Genomic DNA, 22,907 nt, shown 5'->3' with positions numbered 1-22,907 from the left:
GGAAATTTTGATTTATGGTTCAGACCGATTGATTATAGTAGTTCTGAAAATTGAATTCCCAAAGATTAATCTCGGTCTCCGAGTTGACAGATGTATATTTCGACAAGCAAGTGTGAGACGAACGAAGTCCTACCTAGGTATGGGAAGATTGAGAGCAAGGATAGTTAGGGGAGGTACCTCCGCGCTGGAAAGTAAACCGGAAAGAGGCCCCAGAGCGACAAGGGTGAGACATTATACCTGTCCCATGCACTGCCAACGAATATGCATTTAATGTATATTGATTACACCCTTAGGGAAATATCCATTATAGAGTGATCCACCGGTTTGTTGAGACGCTATGGAAGCATTTTTCGACCTTCCGGTTATGTTTCCATCGACAAACCCTTCAGAAGGTTAGTGGCTTCTGCCATAATCCACTTGCTGTTACTGGATGGCGCTTGAAATATTTAGATGCTTGTTCCGTCACAAGAAATTTGCATTTTGTCATTGGTCTGAAGTGGTGGGCTTCATGACGCGGTCCGGCGGTCCAATCGCCTAGTCTCTCACTGTTACTCGGTTTTCCTCTCTCCCTTTCACTCATTTTAACAACCCGCATAGAACAACGAGCCTGCCTTTCACTCAAAAACAAAAATGACCGCCTCGGAAGCACGGCCGGATCAACCGAGTTTGCCATGGCGGATAGCATCAGCGGCCATCATGGGCCTTACAGGCGCCATTTCTCGAGCTTTTTTGCATGGCCTCAACGACGTTCAAACAGAAGGCCTTCCTCAGTTTCTCGATCTGTTGGACAAGCGTCGGGCTGGGGCTCCTGAGCGTGGTCTTATCACCGGTACGGCTGCGAATTCTCGTTTCTCTTGAAGTATACCAGTACCAAAAGAAGCCATCGCTGACTACCTCTCTTGCCAATCACAGTCTCTAACCATATCAGTGTGTGAGTTTCCTTCATCGTGCTATATTTCCCCTCGGCGTATGTGTCTAGCTAATGCATCTCGGACACACAGGCTAGACGATCCCCTCATATGGGGTGCTTTGCCGCTTAAGTATAACTCTTCGCCGTTGAGCGCTCGATGGGGACTCGGTGCTCATGACATTTGCTTCAAGAATGGGTATTTGACATTCCCTCATCCCCCCAGACGTTGGACCAACTACACCTCCCTGACACTAGTCTAGCCTTTTCAAGTCCTTCTTCGGCCTAGGTCAGGTCTTGCCGACATATCGTATGCTCCATTCACCCTACGGCGGTCTATTTCAACCGACAATGACCGAGGCGATCCGCCTCGTCTCCGGCCCTGGAGCCCTGTTCCCCATGAAAGCGGCCTTCAGTGCCGGCAACAATGAGACTTTCGTGTCGCCCGTACATTACAGGAACAACCATAACGCATGGGTGCATGTGTTTCCCGAGGGATGTGTACATCAGCATCCGCAGCGGTCTCTCCGGTACTTCAAGTGGGGTGTCTCCCGGTTAATCCTCGAATCCGACCCGGCTCCGCAGCTCGTTCCTATCTTCATCGACGGGTTCTCAGACATCATGCCTGAGAACAGGCAATGGCCGCGGTGGGCCCCACGCATCGGCGCCAAGATCCGCATTATTTACGGCGAGGCCCTGGAAGTGGGCGAGGCCTTTAGGGAGCAGCGGTCGAGGTGGAAGCGCTTAGTAGAAAAAGAGGAAGAAGCTTTGGGCAAGCGGCTGAACGTTGGCGAAGTGCCCGAATCACTCAAATACCACCCCGAAGCTATCCAGCTACGGACAGAGGTCGCAAAGACTGTGAGGGACATGGTCCAGAGATTGAGATTGCGGGCGGGCTATCCTGACGATGATCCTGCGTATGCTCTCGCTGAGACATGGGAGCGCGACCCCAAGGAGAAGCAGTTTAAGAGCCCCGTGGACGACAGTCTGGTTCACAGAGAGTAACAAGGCGACTTTTTCTCTCTCTTTTATTCGTCTAGAAACTCATGTTAGATGGCTGCTCGCATAGACTGAGTGCCACATGTACATCTACTTCTACATTTTGCAAATCACCACATAGATCCATAGCATGGACTTTTAAATGCATTCATTACTACTACTCCTTTACGCTGATGGCGGAAAGTATAGTCATCTGATGGTCAATTCCCGTTCCACACCCAGCCCTAACCAATCGCAGTTCACAGGAACTCCCGAAATGCACCCTGCCAAGTTTGCCGATGATGTCGTATACTTCATCGTCATGTTCTTACTCCTCGCTGTTGGTACGGATGATGCATCTTCATAACCATTTTCGCATATCGCCGAAAACCTCAAGATTGGATGACCGCCAAATCGTAAGTCGAAACAGCTTCTCTTGGAAGTTCAGTAGGTCTCGTAAGACCCTTGTCCTGGGTAGGCTCTAGCTTGTGCTTGCAAAGCTTGCTGCTGATGCTGCTGCATGACGATATCGTTGAACCAAGGATGCTTGAGGGCTTCATGGGCGCTGATACGTAGTTCAGGGCGTAGCTGGAGCATCCGCTGAAGAAGGTCGATGCCCGTCGGATCGATTTGGGGAAGAATCTGACGAAGATCCTGGGTGGCGTACATCTGGAACGTCGGCTTGTACTCGGGAAATTGGGTAACACCGGTCCAGGTGCGCTCGGTCGGTGTTCCCATGATACGAAAAATCCTGATAATTTGATCCTCATTCGTTGTACCGGGGAACAACGGCCTGCCGGTGTACATCTCCGCCATGATACATCCTGCAGACCAGATATCGATGCTTGTGTTGTACGTCCTGCTTCCCAAGAGGACGTCGGGCGCACGATACCATAGCGTGACGACCTCGTTGGAGAAGGTATTTACGGGAATGCCGAAGGCACGGGCCAGGCCGAAATCGCCAAGCTTGAGCTGTCCCTTGCCGTTAATGAGGAGATTCTGAGGCTTCAGATCTCGATGCAAAACCCTGTTCTGGTGGCAAAAGTCGATGCCTCTCAGGAGTTGGTACATGAATGACTTGATCTGGTGCGGCTTCAAGGCACCTCTGTCGCCATGGGTGTCCATATACTTCTTCAGATCACCATCCATATATTCGAAGACCAACATCAACTTGTTCTCGGTATGGATGACATCGTGGAGGGCGACAATGTTCTCGTGCTTGAGCTCCTTCATAAGTGAGATTTCTCGAATCGCAGTCGAGGGTGTGCCTTCTTCTGAATCTAGGTGGATTTCTTTGAGTGCAACGAGCTCTCCCGTTTGCCGGTTTCGACCTTTGAAGACCTGCAAGTTGACAGTTAGCTACCAAGAAGGAGAATGTTGGGCAAGAGAGGAAAACGTACAGTTGCATATGTGCCTTCGCCGAGTTTCTCGAGCTGCTGAAACGAGCTCGGATGCCTCTTACCGTCCATGTCTGTTGCTCGATATGGGGGACGCTGTCGGCGGGTTGGAGTTAGTACTCGTCGTCTGTGTCTCTATGAGGCAAGCTGATTCCTCTTCGATCAAGAGGAAGAAAGGGTATGTCAACAAGATGTATCGTGGAACGAGGCGCTGAGCCGCAAAGCTTGACGCTGTGCCGATAGGGCGGTGACGAAAAATCGAGACTGTGAATATTGTCCGGGGCAGTTCAATCGTTCGCGTCAGCGGATTAAATGATCAAGCGACAAGGCAAAGTGGCGGGAGATGCGGGTGAGGCGAGCGATCCAGCGTTCAACGTGGGATGGATGCAAATGGTGCGAATGCGGCGTGGGCTGGTTGGGTTCTATGTCGGTTCGCGGGTAGGTACAACCATGCGGTTTACGGATGGGTACCTTAGGAATGGATGTATCTATGCCTAAGTCAGACTGGCAGGTACATATTAGAAAGTGGGCGGAACAGGAGATGGAAGGTACATTTTCTTCACTAGGTTGAGAGCAGTACTTGGTTGGTAAGGGAAGGCGATGCTGCTAATTGAATAAATAAACAAAACGAAGGAAGGAGAACCGGTCAAGGTCAGGGAGGAGGGGCACCTTGGATTGGAGGATTCTAGCCCGGTTCTCCAACCGCTGGGTGTGAAGGGACAGCAGTCCAGTGGGGGGCATCTCAATGGGCCACCACGCAAGCCTACTCGTCTGGACTAGGGCCCTGAGCGTCTGAAGTCAGTCCCCTGCCCAGGTAGGTAGGTAGTTAGCTTACTACAGGTAGGTATCTACCTAGGCAGTATCCGTACTCCGTAGGTATATCCCCTCACGGCCCCCAAGTCTCCACTCACACCCCGCACTAGTACGGAAAGGGTCATACGCTGCTGCCACTGGACCTCTTATCACCTTACCTTCATGACCTCCCAGGAACCTTATCGCTAGTCCCCGCCATCTCCAGCGCAAACACCATCACCGACTCGCCCACCGCGGCCTCACATCCACGCCAATCCCAACTGCATGCAAGTTGTCCGCTCGAATATCTGTCCTACCTACCTATGCTAAACACTCTCCACAGTACGATATTCTTCGCCGCTTTAACTTTCCACGAACTGATGATATTCTTCTTACGATATGCGACCTCTACCTGGTAGCAATGCGTTCGCAGGGAACGCTTCCTCGAGTGATGGAGCCTCGGACTGCTTCGCTTCTGCTTCACAGTCTACCGCCGCCCAGATGTCTTTCATCCTCACCAACGAATCCACCATAGATTCCTCACTGACAACACAGTGTTCTCTCGCTCCCCGAGTGCGCGACCAGCGGAAACATACCGCTCACACCATGCATGGCGACTTCTCTACCCCAAACCGTGAACTCAGTACTGCTCCACCTCCTACCGTCCCTCGTTCCACCTCCGCATTGCCACCCCGTGATGCCTCAACTCATCGATCAGTCCCTACAACAAACGTGTCGTCGGGTATTTCTCAGACCCCTCCACCGCTACTTACATCTCAACCCATGACACCAATATTGTACGGCGTATCTGGATCTTGTTCGGCTATCAGCAGCTCTTCATCTCGGCGCAATTCCTTGGCTGGGTCACTGTTCGAATACCAGGAAAGCTTCGTCATGAGCGCATTTGGGGCCTCAGAGCATGGCCAACCTCAGAGTGCCTACAGCGGCGAAGCTGCCCAGCAGTTTATTATGCCTACCATTAACGTTCCCAGCCGGAGACCCTTCACAGAAACCGGGAAAAGCCTTGGTAGGCTCAAAATCCTCTTGGCTGGCAGGTCAGGTACGAGCGACTGGTTAACTACTACACCTGGATTTATCACTAATCAGATTCAATCTTTCAGGCCTAGGGAAAACCACCTTGATCCGAGCGATAACACAATCTTGCTCACACATCGTCCACGTCGATCCTACCATGCCGGTTGCGATGGCGTCCGCAGGCTTGCTACCGGCAAATACGCTACCCAATGATCCTCCTATTGTCCAGGGCACTTTCCAGATAACTGAGACCTTTGCCAGCACCAAGCCGTACCCACCTTGGTGGAAGGAATCGGTGCAAACAAGTTGTGTATCTGGCACTGGCAGTGTCGATGACACGATACTAGACAGAAACATATGCCTGGTGGATACACCTGGCTACCAGGAAACATGCCGAGTACGTTATACAGATCGCCCCTAACATGTTGAAGCTGACAAGTGTAGCCCGTGGATACCGTCGGTCAGGTTTCACAATACATTGAATCTCATCTTCAGAAGAACCGCCTTGACGGTCTGGAGGATCCAGATGTCTTGAAAATAATTGGCGGAAGTGGCGGCTTGCTTGTCGATGCCGTGCTCTACACAATACCCAGTTCAGGTCAGACTTGCCCCCTTTTCTTTGGATGAACAGCTGCTGAAGAAGACTATAGGCCTAACGCCAACGGACTTTCAATATATTCGTCAACTGGATTCTCTTACGAATGTGATACCACTTCTCGCTCATGCTGATACCTTGACACCTGAGCAAATCAAATCAAGCAAAGGGCAGATCACTCAACAACTAGCTGAAGCAGGTCTCAGGTTGTTCACTTTTGCTCCCACGACACCCAACACGCAAGCACCAGATATATACGCCATATCGAGCGAGTTAGGGTCAGACCACGACGTTATGGATGCGAGTCTGCTCATGAGCTCTGAATACCTGCAACCTCTTGTGCCGACCGACCTTCCACGTTTGTTGGAACGTATATTCAGCGTAGACGGGGCAACATGGCTCCGTCACGCCGCTGCAACGAAACTCTTGGGCTGGCGCCTTCGCCGTCCCAAGACCAGCAACAGTTCTGCAGGCCTTTCTCTGCAGACGGATGGATGTACGGAGAGGCGATTGCTTCGCACCCGGACAGGGTCTTTGACACCGCTCGCCATGAGCTGCGTGCCAAACCATGCTCGTTACGAGGAGAGGTTCTACCGAGTACAGCTCAGGGACTGGGCAGCCGATCTGCAACGCAGCTTAGCCAATGAGAGGGCGATTCGGGAGAGGACAGCGCGGGAACAAGCAGATATGTGGGTGAGGGAATCATGTCGGGATAGGCATTCCGCCCCGGGCGTTAATGGCGGTACTGCTATGGCATTGATGCGGACCCGGGGACGGAGAGACCTTGGACGCTCTCTTGGTAGTAGGAGGCACAGCACAGGCTCGGATCAAAACTGGGCGCTAGTGAGACGTCAGGACCCCCTAGGCTTGCTGCAGCTCAAGGCCGATTTCAAATGGCAGAGCTGGAATACCTTGGAGATGGTTGGCGGCCTTGGGCTTATTGGGGGCTTAGCGTGGCTTTTCGTCTGAAGGGCCCGCGTTAATTACGGCTTGTTTGACTTAAGTGAGGGATTGGATTACATAGTGGTAAGGCAGCACCGACTTGGCACAGCACACTTGGAAACATTCAATAGTGTGTCGAATGGCCGATGGAGCAACTGTCTCTGGTAGGATAACCAATACATCTGGATTTGGGTGTTTCTGCCACTGCTAGTACTGTTGGTTGAGTCCGGGGTATAGTAAATGAAGTTGAAGGACAAAATAGCATAAACTTATGTCCAGCGACTAGCGACTCCATCAGTATCCATGCTGCTCTGAGTGTTAGGCCTGCCCGCCACCCAACGCATTTTGCTTCTCTTCGTCGTCCAATTTATACCGTGCAGCTGAATATGACCCAAAACCAAGCAAAGTGCAGCGGAGGAACTGACTGGGTTTTCAAGCAAAAAAAAAAAAAAAAAAAAAAAAAAACCAACCCAGCCAACTCGACGAGTGGTAGAATTGTAAATCGTCAGGCTGCATCTGTTCCTCCCACACGCTCGTATCGCTTTCTCAAGGTGATATTCTATCCCAGGTCTGCACGGATCCGACCTGTCTACCCAGGTTGGGATGGTTGCAACTCATGGCCCCGCTAGTCGCAAAGCGATACTCTCTGATTGGCTGAAATGTAAAATGAGATTGCCTTAGTGCCCTGTCTTGCCTGCTGCAACTACGTATCGCGCCTCACCCCTACCTCTGAGCCTCGCGTCCCAGCCAGAGGTAAAGTGCCAGGCTCTATCTAGTACTTCTTCGGCTTGAGCTCAGACACGGTACCGCAGCGGCGCCTGCATTCGACTTGTTTGCTTGTCGAGAGCAGCCTTCCTTCATTTCGACAGCTTCCCCCTCCTACTTCCCGATCCTTTTGCTTCAGACCTATCGCCATTGCCTTCATCACCTGGCCAGGTGACCGCGCCGCCCAAACGCCCTTTTCCCGCCAGCTGGATCATTCCTCGCAGATTCCCTCTTGGGTCAGCCCCCATCCTGAAGCAATCGCCCATCATGACCAGCGAGGAAAGACCGCTGGGCGTAACGCCGCCTATCTCATTGGCTCTCCCCACCGAAGCAGAGAATCATGCGATGCAAACCCTCATCGATGAGCTTCGAAGGCAGAACACGTTCGAGAGCCCCACAGACACTGAGAAGAGGCAAGCACTATCGTTCCACCCACGCACATTATCAGTACGGTGCTCTCCATGCTGACCATTTTGTCGATGGACTACAGAGAAACGGTTCTCGAGCATCTTGCACGGATTTGCGACGAATTCGTCAAACGAGTGGCCCGAAAGCGGGAGGAAGGCAACGATGCCCTCATCAGAGATGCCAGGGGCAAAATCTTCACCTATGGTAGTTACCGCTTGGGTGTGTATGGTCCTGGCTCCGATATCGATACCCTTGTTGTCGCCCCGAAATATGTTACCCGCGCCGACTACTTCGAAATCTTTCCGGACCTTCTCAAAGAAATGGCCCCTCCTGGCGCCATTACAGACATGGCCGTTGTTGCCGACGCTTTCGTGCCCATCATCAAATTCGAGTTTTCCGGTATTAGCATTGATCTGATCTTCTCTCGCATTGCCATGCTTAAGCAACTGCCCAAGGACTTTAACGTCCAGGATTCCGGCCTGTTACGGGGCCTTGACGAAGCAGAGTTGCGATCCCTCAATGGTACTCGGGTGACGGACGAGATCCTGAGCTTGGTTCCCGAGCAAGCCACCTTCAAGTTGGCTTTGCGCGCCATTAAACTCTGGGCACAACGACGTGCCATTTACGCCAACATCATGGGATTCCCCGGTGGCGTGGCATGGGCCATGTTAGTTGCCCGCGTCTGCCAATTGTATCCGAAAGCTGCAAGCTCCGTCATTGTCAATAAATTTTTCCACATCATGCGCCGTTGGCCGTGGCCGCAACCGGTACTTCTTAAGCATGTCGAGGGTGGTCCTCTCCAGGTCCGCGTTTGGAATCCCAAGGTTCGTTCTCGCCACGTCCTCGGCCATGATCCTGGCCCTGGCCCTCTTGGTCTATCTGCTAACCTAGCTACAGCTGTACAAAGGAGATCAATTTCATCTCATGCCCGTCATCACCCCCGCATACCCCTCCATGTGTGCCACCTACAATATCACGCGATCAGCCATGACGGTTATCCAGCAAGAGCTCCAAAGAGGATGCGACATTACAGACGCCATCATGCTAGGCAGGAGCCCATGGAGTGACCTGTTCGTTAAACACACTTTTTTCACACAGGGCTACAAGTACTACATCTCTGTCATCACTTCCAGCACTGAGAAGGAAGCTCACAAGGTCTGGTCGGGCTATGTGGAATCCAAGGTGCGTGTCTTGGTTCAAGGTCTGGAGCAGCATCAATCAATAGCGCTGGCCCATGCGTTTAACAAGGGCTATGAACGCCGACACAGGTGTAAGAACGAGGAAGAAGTTCACCAAGTCCAGGCTGGGAACATGTCCTTCCTGGTCAGAGATGACGAGGCTCATGACACAAGTCCGGTGACGGATAAGGTCGAGACGAAAGCAGAACTAAGCAGCATCCCCGGATTGAAGCCGGACCCGGACGCTGTTCCTACACTCACTACTGAACCCTCAGACATGATACCAGAGGTTAAGGAGGAGGGCGGTTCGTCTGCCAACATGCAAGAAACTCCATTCGCCCCTGTTGTAAAGTCGGAACAGGGGGACAAAACGGCCCCACCAATCGAGGTGTTTACCACCACGCACTACATAGGGCTGACGCTGAGCGAAGGTAGGTTTTCGCTGACGATACTGTGGCCTATGGTCGGCCGTTCTGGCTTCCTCTGGCGCGGACTATGTTGGGAATAAAGCTGACTCAACAGGCGCGAAATCGCTCGACTTGTCCTATCAAGTTGAAAACTTCAAGACGCTGTGTACAACATGGGAAAAGTACGAGTCCACATTGAATTGCTTAGCTGTTCAACATGTGCGAAGGTAGGTCAAACCTAGTTGTTAACAATACCTTGGTGATGTGAGCTAAAAGCAGTCCAGCTTCAACCTTCCTGACGATGTCTTCGAGCCGGGTGAGAAAAAGCCCCAGAGGCCTCAAAAGAAACAGGCGAATGCAAACGGCGCAGCACAGATCAAGAAACGAAGTGCTTCAGAGGTACTGCATGGGTTGAGCTTACGGTCACACCGAGGGCTCTTCACGAGGCGACCGAGTCCCCGACAAAGTGTTTTACTGACAGATCACATAGGACAACTCACAGCCTCCCGCAAAACGTCAACAAGCTTCCGTTACGGCTGCGGGTTGATATTTTCGGGCACATTACCCCATACACCTCCGCCCCAAGATCGCATGAAATGCCAGCATATGGCATGTGGTCACCATGTTGCCATTGTGTTGCCGTGGTGTTGATAGCCCTGGCAACGTACTTGATTGCCTTTGATCTGCTGACCAACATATAAACAATACCAGATTGATGTTTTCATCCAGCTTGGCTTGACTGGCCACCAAAACCATCGATGACTCGGCAAGGGGTAAGTTCTGTCAGCTTGACAGTGCGAGACCTTCCGAGCCCTTGCACGGTCGGGTTTTCATTGGAAAACAAATATAAAAAAAAGAATGAAAAAAACTCGTACGTATCGTGGACTTGGTAGGTTGCTCTTGGAGGTTAGCTCGCTCTGAGTGACACTGGGGAGAGCAGAGACTACTAAAGAGCGATTCAGGGACATATCTGGCACCCAAGCCGATTGCGACAGGAGCATGCACTTTGTGTGCGCGGCAAATCTATTCTTAACCGGCCTGACCGGCCTGACCGGGTACGGGCAGATTCCTCGGTATGCCCGGGATCCAATGTACATTAGATACCATTAAGCTCAGAGAATAGAGTTAAACATATCTCACATTCCTGCCTGCTTCCCCTTTGGTCGCTTTATCGCAGTTGGAGGCTCGCTGCCTGGCAGGCACATTACCGTACTGTAAAAACGGGGGTGCTGATTCAACATGAACCGATGCCTGGAGAACGTGTGAGGCCAGATAATGCCTGATGAAACTTAGGCACAGCAGAAGTAGTCGCCTTCCGTTGCCTTTTTTACTTGATCTGGCTTTTCAATTAACTTGATCAATAGATGTGTAGGCAGACAAGCACTTAGTCGTCATAGTCATCGCTACCACTCGACCAACCTTCCCGGTATGCTTCGGCAAGGTCAGCCAACTCGTTGCTGACATCCTCTCGATCCTCGACGCCAATGGAAGATGAAATGGCGGTACGCAAAGCTTTCAAGGCTACCGATACAGACGTATCCGTGGAAAGGCTAGTTTTGACACCGAAAGGCTCGCCAGAGGGCTCGCCACTGCTATCAAGGTAAATTTCAGGGAAGCTGTCGAGCATGGGGAATCCCCTATCCGTGTGGTATCTGTCATATGGTGTCAGTAATGAATAACATTACCATGGGTGGCAATATGTGTCAATCTGATTACCTTTGAACACTGGTCTCCACGAGCTCGGCTCTTGCCCGTTGTCCGCCTTGGTCCCCGTCATCCAACACTTGCGGCGTACCACGGCTAGTTATCATTTGACCAAAGAGGTGAGGACTGTCGCCACCACTGTTTATGTTCCGCCTCCCTGTCGATGGCATCGCTCGCATGATATCAAACAAGTCAATGTCCAGCTTGGCATCCTCTTTCTCCTTGTTGTCAAGAGATTTCTTTGGTGCATGGGCTCCTGTGGCTAATTCCGAAGAGGGGCCCACAATGCTCATCTGCAGACGACTCAAGGTTTGCCGTCCGCGCAGGTTCAGGCCACTAACTAGGTCGCTCAGTGTTGCTTGCAAGCCACTACCAGTGCTGCTAGAGTTAAGCCGAGAAGGAAGGCCTGCGGTTTCCATGGCGGTGTCTAGCAAAGCACTGGTATGCCAAGGGGACTGCAGGTCCATGTGGATGTTGGAGCGCAGCCGGGTCTGCGGGAGGGCCATGGGGACTAACATGGAGGCGTATTCGCTCAAGTCCTTGATCGTTCTTGCTGTGTTGGTCATCTGGAGGCGTTTCTGATCCTGGTTTCAGTCAGCTAGGCTTATGGGCATTCTGAGGCGCGGCAAACGACTTTGGTGTACTTACAATCCTTGCCGCAGGCATAGGAGTCTGCAGGCCCCAGACCCAAATAGTGACCTTGCCGTACTCGTCTCGTAGACGCTCGACGTATTCGGTTGCGAAGCCTCCCCAGGCATCGTCGATAGTCGTCACGATTTGAAGACCCTGCATCTGGTCGGCCTCCTCGACAAATGGGCGGAAGTCACGGTCAACAATGTCATGCTCCTTGTCCAAGTTGTCAAAAAGCTCTCTTCCCAACGCCCACTTGTCAAACGGCCTAATGGACGAGTTGAGCTCATAGTCGTATAGCTGGTTGAGAGATTTTGGGTGGTAAAAAACTCGGCAGAAATCGGACCAGTACCGGACGTCAGACGGCTTGAGCTTGGGTGCCGTGGTGCCAGAGTCGAGGCTCTGCTGGTAGGCAGTCGTTTCAACCTGTGGCTGCCTGTGGACTTGAGGGGATCCTTCCCTGTGCTCGAGTATATATGTTAGTATTGTGGTCGTCGTAGTTGGAGTCTTGTCGACGGCAAGGAAGATGACGCGGGCAAGAGACGGACCACAAATGAGCAGGTGCCCCTTCCTGGCTTGCGTCATACAAGGCATTAATCTTGCGAAGCGACCCGAAACCACCCTTGAGGTCGTACACAACGGTACGTGGGAGGAATGTCTCGGAGCCATCGAGGGCCACGCCAGGGCGCCAGTGAACATTATGGTTCACTGGTGACTCGTCCTGGGCCGAGTAGGTGAAGTAGGATTCCTACCAGGGGTGTAAGAGCAGGCTATGCCATGTGTGTTGAGCCTTGTTGGTACCTGAGTGTTCCAGAAATGGGTTGCTGCATAGTTGCTCAGCTGACCCAGCTGGAGGGTGATGATTTCATGCATTTTTTTCTCCGGCGTTGATACTCTACGAAGATCGTGTTGCTGAGCATAGGTTGGAAACCTGGTCTAGTCAAGGTTAGTCAAACAACGCCCAACGAGCAAGCTGGGGTGCAGCGGATGATTCCGAAGAGCGAAGTGCATTGAACGGCGGTTTAGATACAGGTCGGCCGGGCCCGTTTAGGCCTTCATAAAATAAGCCGAGAATTTGATTTCATGGTGGGGGTGGGGGGCGGGGTCGGATCTATTAACATGGGCCGGTCCTGCATCACAGTGTGACGGCATCGGGCCCGTCCTGCCTATTTGGCAAGGATAATGGGCGCCGGATGGCCGAATCGCCGCCCAGCGTAAGTGCTCAACGCGTCTACCCAGCAACAATCCAGGGGTCTTCATTCGCCTGGGGGATGGGGTTAGGCCATCAGGACCAACATCAGGTGCACTTCTTCATCCTAACCTGACCATTGCTATTGCGTCTTCGCGTGAAACGGATGTCCGGTTCGACAAGGGCGAATGGAGTTGTGTTCGTGCCTACAATGGATTGAAATCAAGGGAGTGAAGGAAGCCAGGCAAGCCAAGCAAGTCAGGATAGGGTAACAGCAGCATCCTTCTAACACTGGAAAGGGGCTGTCTCACAACGAAGAGCTCCGGATTCGAGGGAGGGAAGAGGGAGGAGGGAATGTGAGGAGTGAGAGCGGATTACCCCCCCTTGACTTGAGTCCAATCGCAAGTTCCAATCCTAGATCCAAAAGCTATTAGGTCAAGATACAAAATGAGCCAAAGCTTTGAGTCAAGCATCGGTGCGTCGGCTAAAGTCACCAGCTATGAGGAATGATGTGTCCTGTTCTGTTGTGCGTCTCTCTCTCTCTCTCTCTCTCTCTCTCTCTCTCTCTCTCTCTCTCTCTCTCTCTCTCTCTCTCTCTCTTTTTGACACAAGAGTACAAGCGAGGACTCAAATTTGTTAAGTGCTGTAGGTGTTGCCCAACAAATATTGAAGTGTGTCCATCCCCCCAGGCCTAGAATGACAAGTACATTTTAGGTTGGCGGATGTGTATACTGACTAGGTGGGTTTACTACTGCCCCACATGGAGTGAAAGGGCTGAGGTTGCAACAAAGGTCAATGAAATGTTAGAAGAGAATACCCTTTTTTTTTTTTTTTTATTAATACTGATGTGGAGCGTACTGTAAACCATGATACTGTGCTGCAGTAAACACTGTACGCGTGAAGTGGTGGAGCCAGTAGATCAAGGAAGGTTGGGAAGACAAAGAAAACATTAAAAACAGGCCAGCAGCAGAAAACACGAACAGCACGGGTCAATGCCAGGGGACGCGACTTTTCAAAATGCACGTAATTGCACACAGGTACGGAGTACTTAGGTACCTTTCCTCCTCTTCTTCCTTGTCCGATCCCCGTTCCCCTCCCCAAATATTCAGTTGGTGCCGTCGTCACTGTTTCCTTCCCTTCCCTCCACACAGTGTCTTACTTAATTAAAACGCCCTCCCCCAAAAAAGACGCGCGACATTCGCGATCATCACATCTCAAACCCTTGTACAAGCCGACCTGCTGACATCTTCAGCTCCCACCACTTTCCCAACTACTGCTACGCTACCACCATATCTGCTTACCCTTAAAGCCACAGATATTGGGAACTGGACCCGGAAGCCCGATCTCATTTTGCCACAGACCTCGAGTCATCCTACACAAGACGTCGAAGAGATCCTCTAGCCGTACTCCAAGGGACGTACACTCCCGACCAGGACCAGTGCGCTTGGCTCTGCACTCGCACCACCGACACCACCAATTACCTACAGTGTCTACCCGATTTGCTCTTCCGCAAAGGACTACGGCCACAAAGATCAACCTTAGACAACCTCAACCTCCTTATCGCTCTTCACTGAGGAAACATTACCTCTCTGTGGCATTTGTCTGCCCCCAAACTTTCCACTTGACCCAGCCCTCACGAGTTGACGAGACACGACCTTGCCCCCTCATTCCTCACACGTCTGAGACCGAATACTTGAATCTACGCTTCCGCCATTGTTTATTCCCTCACGCGCGACCTGCTCTTCCTCTCAGCTCTGGCCATTCTTATCCAGAGGTGCCGCATGCTTAATCCTCTACACAATGCCCGTCTCAGCGAAGCGCTCCCAGCGCACCCGTCGCGACACCCGCCGCGATACCTCTCCTGCCAGAATAGAGGATAGCTCACCTACTCGACCAGCCAAACGGCGCAGGAAGGTAGTCTAACGACTTTCTTGACCCATTCGTGTTTCATTCCCTGCTGACCCTGACTTCCCAAGGTCGACGAGCCCCTGCCTGTCGAGCCCGCCGACGAAGACGAGTCTAGCCTCACTGCCGACCAATCTGGCCAGCCCATAAGCGACGATGATCAGCTACTTGCCCAGGTCGTTCAACACTTCCAGGTGCCCAAAGAAGGTCCTGCCCAAGCTAGCAAAGACCATGCGAACTCGATACACGAAGCAAATGGAAGTGGCGTCCAGGCCTACGCCAAGATCGCGGCACAGGACTGGACGTTCTACATCACCAAATTGATTGTCAATATTGGTCGCCCATCTGAGGGAGTCACTGAGGACGACGATGAATTTATTCACATTGACCTCGGTCCGAGTAAGATGATTTCGCGCCAGCACGCCCGCATCTACTTCAGTTCTAAAGAGGAAGTGTGGTATCTTGAGGTCAAGGGTAGAAATGGAGTCAAAGTGAACAACGTCGGCCTCAAGCAAGGAAGTCTGCGTCGCCTAGAGGGTGGCGAGGTTCTAGAAGTTGGTGGCACTGAAATGATCTTTGTTCTGCCCACCGAGATCAGCCCCCTTCACATCGATTCCCTTTACCTCAAGAGGGCCGGCCTGTTGCGGCAGCACATCGCAAGCCCACCCCAGCCGAGGACGGACTTGCCGGAGGAACCATCATCGGCGCTGGGCTCAACCATCAGAAGTTCCCGAGGTCAGCAATTCCGCCAGCCGATTGCGCCAGCCCCAGCAGACTATAAAAGGCCAGGCACTCCTCCCTCTGCTATCCGCGGGAAGGCAACGCCTTCGCAGCACAAATCACCACAGTACTCGAGCTCTGGAACATTACTACTGAACTCGAATGATCTGGACCTAAGCCTTGACGAAAATAAGCATATAAAACCCCAATATAGCTATGCGCAAATGATCACCCAGGCGATCATAAACACACCAGAGGGAAAACTCAACCTCAACGGTATCTACAACTTCATCATGAACAACTACGCGTACTACAGGCACCAGCAGGCTGCTGGTTGGCAGGTGTGTTGACCTCTGATTTCCCTTGGATATTGATTAACTTTACCACAGAATTCCATCCGTCACAACTTATCCCTGAACAAGGCTTTTGACAAGGTTGCCAGATCCACGGACGAGCCTGGCAAGGGCATGAAGTGGCAAATTGTTCCAGAGGCTCGGGAGGAGATGACTCGAAGCGCATACAAGGGTGGCCGAGGCGGCCACAGAGGTTCATCTGCCCCATCATCGCCTAGTCAGTTGAATTACATCACTCACGGGCCAAGGGACGTGAACGCTAGAGAGCCTGCGTCAGGGCGAAAGCGTAAAGTCTCGGCGACAGGATCGCCGCCACCAAGTTCATCTTTGGCTGCTGTCCAGTCTACTCCGGACCGCAGCACACGCCGTCTTGCGCCTCCAAGCACGGCGTTGACTATCGACGGCAGCCCTCTGCCGCGACCACGCAAAGGTGGCGGCGCCTCTGCAGCAAACAGCTTCACCTCGACCAGCTACAATGATCAATCACCCACACTGACCTCCTCCTACCTCCCAGACGAAAACACGTCCTTCGTGACGCCAGCGCCGCACCGCGTTCATCCTCGGTTAGCTCCCCCGAGCACTGCTCAACGGCCTAGTCAGCATATGCCTACCAGCTCGCCAGCCCCGTTCTGGAAGTACGCAGACATTGGGAGCACGCCCCTGAAACCTGCCGCCCATTTCGACATGAGTCCTTCCAAGCCTTCCTTGGGCGGCATCCCGCAAAGTAGCAGTCCACCTCCTGTAAAGTCGCCAAATAGTCCCACACGATCTCACCATAAGGAGTCATCACGAGAGGCGCCAAGTGAGCCGTCCAATCCCCCCGAGATCGAAGAGGACCAAGGCTTTGATCTAGCAAAGTAAGTGATTCCATGCATTATTCAGCGTCCCCGAATTTGGTACTGACTACAGCGGCAGGGGTTTCCAGAGCATCGGGTCGTACCATGCACCTGTGAGTCGGGGATTGTCCGTAGCTAGTGCCATGAATGGCCATCCTTGAAGAAATAGGATAGCATTTCGTATCAAGACAAATGAATTTGATGACTCTCACATTTACTTTTGCTAAGGTTTTACCGTACCACGTGAAGAGTGAAGATAGTGTTATTCTAAAGGGCTCTGCCCCCATGCTACTTTTCCGCATGCCTATATTTGTCGAAGTATCCACAGATGCACCGCCCCCTTTTTTTCCATGCCCATCCAATTCTATATAAAATACACATGCTCCGGCGTCATCATAGTAGAGTCTCTCGACACTAGGTGTGCTGGGTAGTTGCAGCGTCAAAGGCGATCCCCAGGCGACTGTTGGCCGGAAGCTCTGACACGTCGACGGTCAAGTGCAAGTACTCCTTGGTCTTGGTATTCTTCAGATTTACTTGGAAGACTTGCCCCTCCGTTTGGGGTTACCCCTACTCGGCCTTCCCTTGGGCTTGCTTTGTTGGTCGGTGCCCTCAATAAACTTGATCAGTTCGTCGATGCTACGTGAGTCCATCTGCGACGAACCGCCCAGCTGCGGGCTGACATTAGCTGGTCCGCTCGACACGCTCGGGGCCGTAGAGGAGGCCTGGTAGGGCACACCCTTGGGCGTGAAGCGAATCCCGGCGCGGAGACGCCTTGCCTGTGCGTCCTTTGCGTGCTTGGCAATGGACACGGCGTTCTGCGTCAGCTGCTCCAGCCAACTCTCCGCCTCCTTGGTGTTCTTGTCCTCGGGACCGAGCTCACCGAGGAAGATGTTATACGATTCACGCATGCGGTTGACAGCGCCCTTGGAGTCCTGGTCCAAGGCCAGGGCCTGTGCGAGCTGGAAGAGGAGGGTAGCGGCGTTAATGGAGTTCTTGCCGAAGACGGTCTCGCAGATGCGAAGAGACTCCTCGAACCACAGGCGGGACTCGTGGTAGGCCTTCAGGTGTTGGAGCATCACAGCACCGTTGTTGATGGTGGTGATGGAGTCGGGGTGATCCGCGCCGTAAATGATCTTCCACAGTTTCAACGCGTGTTTGGCAAAAGTCAGGGCGCCGGTGCTGTCGCCGGCCTGATGAAGAAACAAACTCAGGTTGAGATAGTTGAGTAGGGTCTCGGCAGAGTCAACACCAACGGTCCTCTCTGACACAACAATGGCCTTTCTGGCGAGTTCCACGGCGGCTTCCTTCTCATCTAGCTGATAATACAGCATAGATAGTGTATTATACACACGCGCAACCTCGGGGTGAAGGATTCCGTAAATCTGCTCGTGCAGAGACAACGACTCAAGGAGAAGCTCCTGGCCAAGCTTGCGCTGGTTCTGCATAATGGAGATGCGACCGGCTTCCAAAGCCTCTTCAGCGAGAGCACTGCGGGGGCAGGAGTGCTTCACAATGGGCACGACGTTGACAATGTCGTCAGGAGTGAAGGTGGTTGCCGGAGGCGGTGGGGTCGAGGATAGCAGAGGTGTGTCCTTCGCTGAAGCTTTCTTGTTCTTTTTCTTTTTGCTTCCTTCTCCGTTGGTCTGTCCGTTGGTCGCGGGCGTGCCATTGGCGACTGGAGCAGCAGCAGGGGTTGCCTGCGCAACAGGCTTGTCGGTGAAGTTATACTCCTTGGCCTGCAACTGGAAACCAAGCTTCAAGGAAATCTCGCGAAGTAGTTGTAAAGGCTTGACATTGGTGTGCCATTCCGCGTCCAGTTTGTATCTGAATCGCCTAAGGGCCTCGTCCGCGATGCTGGCTCGAAGAGATTCAGGAGTCACCTGCTGGAATGATAGCTCTGCATCAGAGTACAGCGACTTCAGGTCGGAGTCGATCTCCGCAGCGGGCTTGGGGTTCAGATGGTAGCCCAACAGGCAGTTAAGAAGATGGGAGATGCACGACGAACTGAAAGGTACCGGCAGGTGACGGAGGTAGTTGGCAGCAACGTGCTTGAAAGATCGGGCAACCATGTCTTGGACACAAATGTCCTTCAGGCACTTCAGGCGAGGATCTTCAGCAAGCGTTGCTACCTTACCAGTGTATCTAATGTTGATGCCTCTCTTGTGCAGGAGGCGACCGAGGGACTGCCCATCCATGGGGAAGCTAATGTCGCAGTCGGTGAGCTCGCGAACGAGGTCAGGAATGACCTGCTCACGAAGGTACTTAGACGCAAGGCGGACATCTTCTTCATCTTGCTTCATCTCGGCCTTCTCAGCGTCAGTCTGGGGATTCTGCCCGCTGAAGACGTCGGGGTTGAGGGAGAACGAAAACTTGGAGAGGTCGATGTGGTCCTTGGACTCCTTGGGTTCTTTCGACGCCTCCGTGTCCTTCAGTTCCCTAGGCTTTTCTGCCTGGACAGCTTTGCTGTCGGGTTCAGCCTCTTCCTCACTCTCACTTTCGCTCTCGCTCTCGCTGTCATCGCTGTCATCGCTGTCATCACTGTCGTCACTGTCGTCGCTCCCGTCGTCCTTCGCCGAAACTTGCTTAGACTTCTTGGGCTCAGCCGGTGTTTCCTCTTTGGTTGCATCCTTTGCGGTCTGGCCACGCCGAGCCAACTCCTCGTCAACCCAAGCCTTCATCTTCTTTCTTCCGTATGAATCGATCAGCTCAGGACGGAGGACAGCCATCCGATGAGGATATTCGGCCTCGCCTTCCTCCTCCAGCCAGTCAATATCCAAGGGCGTTACGCGGTACAAGTCGAGGACATATTTCCTAGCATCGGTTCCCATCAGACCTTTTGTCTCGACACTGGCCTCCAGGTCAATGCGCTTGCCATCCTTGTCCCAGACAGCATGCTTCTTGACTTTCAAAGCCTGCGACAGCTTTGCGAAAACAGAAGCAAACCGCTCATCTGAAGCCACCACCTCCTTGCCATCGACAGCACCGTAGTCGATCTGGTTCTCGCCAGGCTCCCTCTGCTTGAAAATGCCTGGAACAATACTCTGACCAACGATGCGCTTGCCGAGGTAGTCAACCACGACTGTGGCAGGGGTGAAGAGGCCATCGATGTCAAGCTGGTTGACCAACCTGACACCAGCAACATCCTTACCGGTGGCAACTCGAGCAGCCTCGTCTCCTCCCTCGGAAGTGAAGGTACCAACACCGTCGGCGCCAAAAGAGAAGAAGACATTGTTGTACACAAAGATCTGGGCGTCCTTACACTCTGTAGGGTTCAATGGAGGTATCTCACCGCGAGCAACAAGCACAGCACCGCGAGTGGCTGCATCGTTGTAGTCAGCAAAGAGCTTAGACATGAGGCGCTCCCGGAAAACACGGTCCTGAACCGTGTCCTTGGGAAGCTCCCTCGCCGATTGGAATTCCTCGTTCCAGTCTCGCAGAGTGTCTGTGTTATCGGCACCAGCAATAAGGTACGTCTCCTGGGACCGTGTCGCATCGGGGCTATGGGTGCATAGAGGGGAAGATGGAGACGGCACAATCCATGGTGCGGCAGGTATCGCGTTTGTAATTTGGAACGTCGCAAGAGGATCCTTGCGGTTGTTGTACTCTTGCAGTTTGAGGAAAGATGCCGAGAAGGAAGGCGAGAGCAGTTCGAGGAGGCCGAGCAGGGAGTGAGCCGAAGCACCTTTAGGGGTTGGGCGAGGGAAGGGGTCAAACTTCGAGTTGGATGACTTGTTGACGAAGAAACCTCCAACATGAGCGGTGATCTGGTGCTGCTCGCCCTCATTGGTCGTGGCCACGAGATACAAAAGGTGCCCCCTTTGCTTAAGGTGGACAGGCGGCGGGTTCCAGGCAGAGAGGGAAATGGACTTGATCGTCTTAGGGGCCTCTTCTTCCTCAACAGGAGGCAGCAGGGTCGAGACAGGAACAGGGGCGTCGAAGGTGTAGTCCTCCTTTACTTCGCCGGCAACCTGAGGCTGCGCTCCGTTGGCCTGCTCTTCCAGCGGTGGCGCGACAGTGTCAAGGAGGGACAAACCAGGGAGGATGCCCTGAACTGCATCGGTACGGTCTCCCGCAGCGCCAATGAGCTCCCTAATCCTGACAAGGTGTATGCGCGCCTCCTTCTCGGTGTAAGGGTCTTCAACCAGCTTAACCTCGGGGTCATCTGTGAGACCTTGGATCTCGGAAATGGGAAGGAAGTCGTTGATGCGCTGGCCATGATGCTCCAAGTGGAAGCAAGTGTACTGGAACGCCACGGGCAGGTCGATGATGGATTGTCGAACTTCGTGGACCTGTTCTTGAGGCGAGACCTGTGTCATGCCAGTTAGCAGACGCACTCGGGAGTAGAATTGGCGCAGCTCACCGTGATCTGCATTTGACCGGGCTCGTGAGGAAGCTTGATAGTAAGAGTAATCAAGGCTGTTTGTACTGCGTCAGTGTCCCGAACCCAAGGTAGAGGATGGTCTTAGTTACCTTCCAGGCCCTGATCGACATCATTGCCGTCAGCTTGAGGCTCGACCTGGGTCTCGACAGGAGGCGCAGGCTCCTTTGCGGCATTGTCTGCGATTTTCCATGTTTAGCATCATGGAGTTGCTACCAGGAGTATTAAGTGCGGGCTATCTGTGCCGGCAGGTGGTGGTACCTTTGCCTGTAGGTTGGTCGGATTGGGACATTGGGACTCAAGTGTTGCACAGTAACCCAGAGGGACGAATGTTTATGTACCGGTGTATGAACTGAACCGGGGACGAAAAACAGGAGGGGAGAAGAGTATATATCGAGGTTTCGAAGCGGAGAGGGCTGGGTGGAATTCAACAATCGCACAAACCAATGAAGGTACGCAATTAATACGGAGTGGAAGGTTAAGGAGCGGTCTAACAGAAGATAGATGCACAACTCCCCAAGTGACGTATCGAGGCAACCGATGCTAAGCCTGAGAAAAAGAAGCGGCTTTCAGCTTGACAGCCAGTCAGTCGCAGATCGGAGAAGGGACGGGTGGGATAGGTAGAAAAGAGTAGGAAGGTGAAGAGAGTGTAGGGTAGACTGCCTTTTGGGAGCAACGGGGGGAAAAAAATTCACGGCAGAAAAAAAATCGCGTTGTCATTCCGCAATTGACGGCAATGCACCGGCCCGGCAAAGCTGGAGCTCTCGGGAAGGGGGGGTTTCTTAACCCACTCCGCTTCAGTGTTGGGGAGAGCTTTCACACTGCTAGTCGTCGTTAGTTCTTCCCCATGCCTAGGGTTCCCACTCCACTCATGAGGGTCAAGTAAAGGGGCACCACCACAGCCCCGTAGTTCCAGAGTGAGGCTTCAACTAACCTTACCTAATACATCCGGAAGCTCGATTATGGTTCTCTGGAGCTTTGTGGAGAGCACGTGACTCTCTCTTGATTGATTGCATTGATTGCATTGGTTCAATTTGGGACCAAGGATCTACCTGACGTGTAGTAATGATACACCATACCCGATTAGGGAACAAGTAAACATTCAATGTGATGAGCCAAATACGTTGCATCACTCTTCAGAGATCCGTACATTAATCACACTTTACCAAGTCCACTCTCACTTACAAACAGTGCACTGCAACTTCATTTTGCTGCTGACTCCTTTGGCTCTTATATCTATCAATACTTGTTGAAAACAACGTACCACAACCCGACGCGGTACGCAAACACGCACCCTCCTTACTTCAGCCTCGGTCAACAGCCATAGCTTGTTCGGGACCTACCCCCCGTGTACTGACTTTGACGCATACGGCTTTTGACCTTATTTACCGTTGCTGCGACTCTATTAAACTAGATCAGGTACATTCGCACCTGAGATGGTGAGAGATAATCATCCTGTCGGCCAGGGGTTTTCAGCCCAGCGAGAAGCAGACGAGTTCCGCCATGTGGAGCAGTCTAGTGGCTTGTCTTGGACTTCTTCGCGATGCCGTCGACTTCTACGCCCTCTGCTGTCTCGGATCACTGCCCTGCGAAAACTTGCTTTAGCAGAGAAGGCTACTCCAGCACAGGACGCGCGTGAGAATGGCACCAGTGGCGGAGCGCTCCATCACCAGCCGGCGAAGAAAGTAAGGGTTTGGGACGACAGTAGCATTCTTGAAGGACAGCGAAAACGCCCTCGCCGAACATACTCCAGGAGATCACCTACCGGTGTGTCTACGGATGAGTATC

General features: G+C 52.7%; 7 protein-coding genes across 7 annotated transcripts; 4 read left to right on the top strand and 3 right to left on the bottom strand.

Annotated features, from left to right (window-relative positions):
• The first annotated feature begins 372 nt into the window (after positions 1-372).
• LY79DRAFT_547029 (acyltransferase) lies at positions 373-2,045 on the top strand. The gene is made up of 4 exons (XM_060557285.1): positions 373-829; positions 913-931; positions 1,002-1,106; positions 1,171-2,045. Exons 1-4 carry the CDS (start codon positions 631-633, stop codon positions 1,910-1,912), a joined length of 1,065 nt encoding a protein of 354 aa, XP_060416251.1. The 5' UTR covers positions 373-630; the 3' UTR covers positions 1,913-2,045.
• Positions 2,046-2,329: 284 nt separating this feature from the next.
• On the bottom strand, positions 2,330-3,354 carry LY79DRAFT_511331 (kinase-like domain-containing protein; the record flags this gene model as incomplete). Its single annotated transcript, XM_060554254.1, has 2 exons — positions 2,330-3,226; positions 3,286-3,354. The coding sequence occupies 2 exons, from the start codon at positions 3,352-3,354 to the stop codon at positions 2,330-2,332; spliced, it is 966 nt and encodes a 321-aa protein (XP_060416250.1).
• A 1,326-nt stretch (positions 3,355-4,680) lies between these two features.
• Positions 4,681-6,673, top strand: LY79DRAFT_578017 (Septin-domain-containing protein; the record flags this gene model as incomplete). The annotated part of the gene is made up of 4 exons (XM_060559928.1): positions 4,681-5,134; positions 5,196-5,506; positions 5,554-5,707; positions 5,760-6,673. 4 exons carry the CDS (start codon positions 4,681-4,683, stop codon positions 6,671-6,673), a joined length of 1,833 nt encoding a protein of 610 aa, XP_060416249.1.
• Positions 6,674-7,380: 707 nt separating this feature from the next.
• LY79DRAFT_106265 (Poly(A) polymerase central domain-containing protein) lies at positions 7,381-10,038 on the top strand. The gene is made up of 6 exons (XM_060550668.1): positions 7,381-7,824; positions 7,902-8,643; positions 8,717-9,428; positions 9,520-9,631; positions 9,689-9,803; positions 9,895-10,038. The coding sequence occupies exons 1-6, from the start codon at positions 7,679-7,681 to the stop codon at positions 9,949-9,951; spliced, it is 1,884 nt and encodes a 627-aa protein (XP_060416248.1). The 5' UTR covers positions 7,381-7,678; the 3' UTR covers positions 9,952-10,038.
• Positions 10,039-10,788: 750 nt separating this feature from the next.
• Positions 10,789-12,611, bottom strand: LY79DRAFT_578015 (misato segment II myosin-like domain-containing protein; the record flags this gene model as incomplete). The annotated part of the gene is made up of 5 exons (XM_060559927.1): positions 10,789-11,056; positions 11,121-11,692; positions 11,757-12,198; positions 12,287-12,486; positions 12,540-12,611. 5 exons carry the CDS (start codon positions 12,609-12,611, stop codon positions 10,789-10,791), a joined length of 1,554 nt encoding a protein of 517 aa, XP_060416247.1.
• Positions 12,612-14,502: 1,891 nt separating this feature from the next.
• On the top strand, positions 14,503-16,963 carry LY79DRAFT_106253 (fork head domain-containing protein). Its single transcript, XM_060550667.1, has 4 exons — positions 14,503-14,841; positions 14,904-15,893; positions 15,942-16,762; positions 16,821-16,963. The coding sequence occupies exons 1-4, from the start codon at positions 14,728-14,730 to the stop codon at positions 16,900-16,902; spliced, it is 2,007 nt and encodes a 668-aa protein (XP_060416246.1). The 5' UTR covers positions 14,503-14,727; the 3' UTR covers positions 16,903-16,963.
• Positions 16,964-17,192: 229 nt separating this feature from the next.
• On the bottom strand, positions 17,193-21,610 carry LY79DRAFT_106285 (clustered mitochondria-domain-containing protein). The gene is made up of 4 exons (XM_060550669.1): positions 21,381-21,610; positions 21,212-21,298; positions 21,102-21,157; positions 17,193-21,048 (listed from the first exon to the last, which is right to left on the bottom strand). The coding sequence occupies exons 1-4, from the start codon at positions 21,409-21,411 to the stop codon at positions 17,272-17,274; spliced, it is 3,951 nt and encodes a 1,316-aa protein (XP_060416245.1). The 5' UTR covers positions 21,412-21,610; the 3' UTR covers positions 17,193-17,271.
• Between the last annotated feature and the right edge of the window lie 1,297 nt (positions 21,611-22,907).

The sequence above is a fragment of the Colletotrichum navitas genome (assembly GCF_030913465.1).
Source record: "Colletotrichum navitas strain CBS 125086 chromosome Unknown LY79scaffold_16, whole genome shotgun sequence".
NCBI lineage: Eukaryota > Fungi > Ascomycota > Sordariomycetes > Glomerellales > Glomerellaceae > Colletotrichum > Colletotrichum navitas.
The sequence above is the reverse complement of the archived record's forward strand: the minus strand, read 5'-3'. Positions and strand labels throughout refer to the sequence as shown.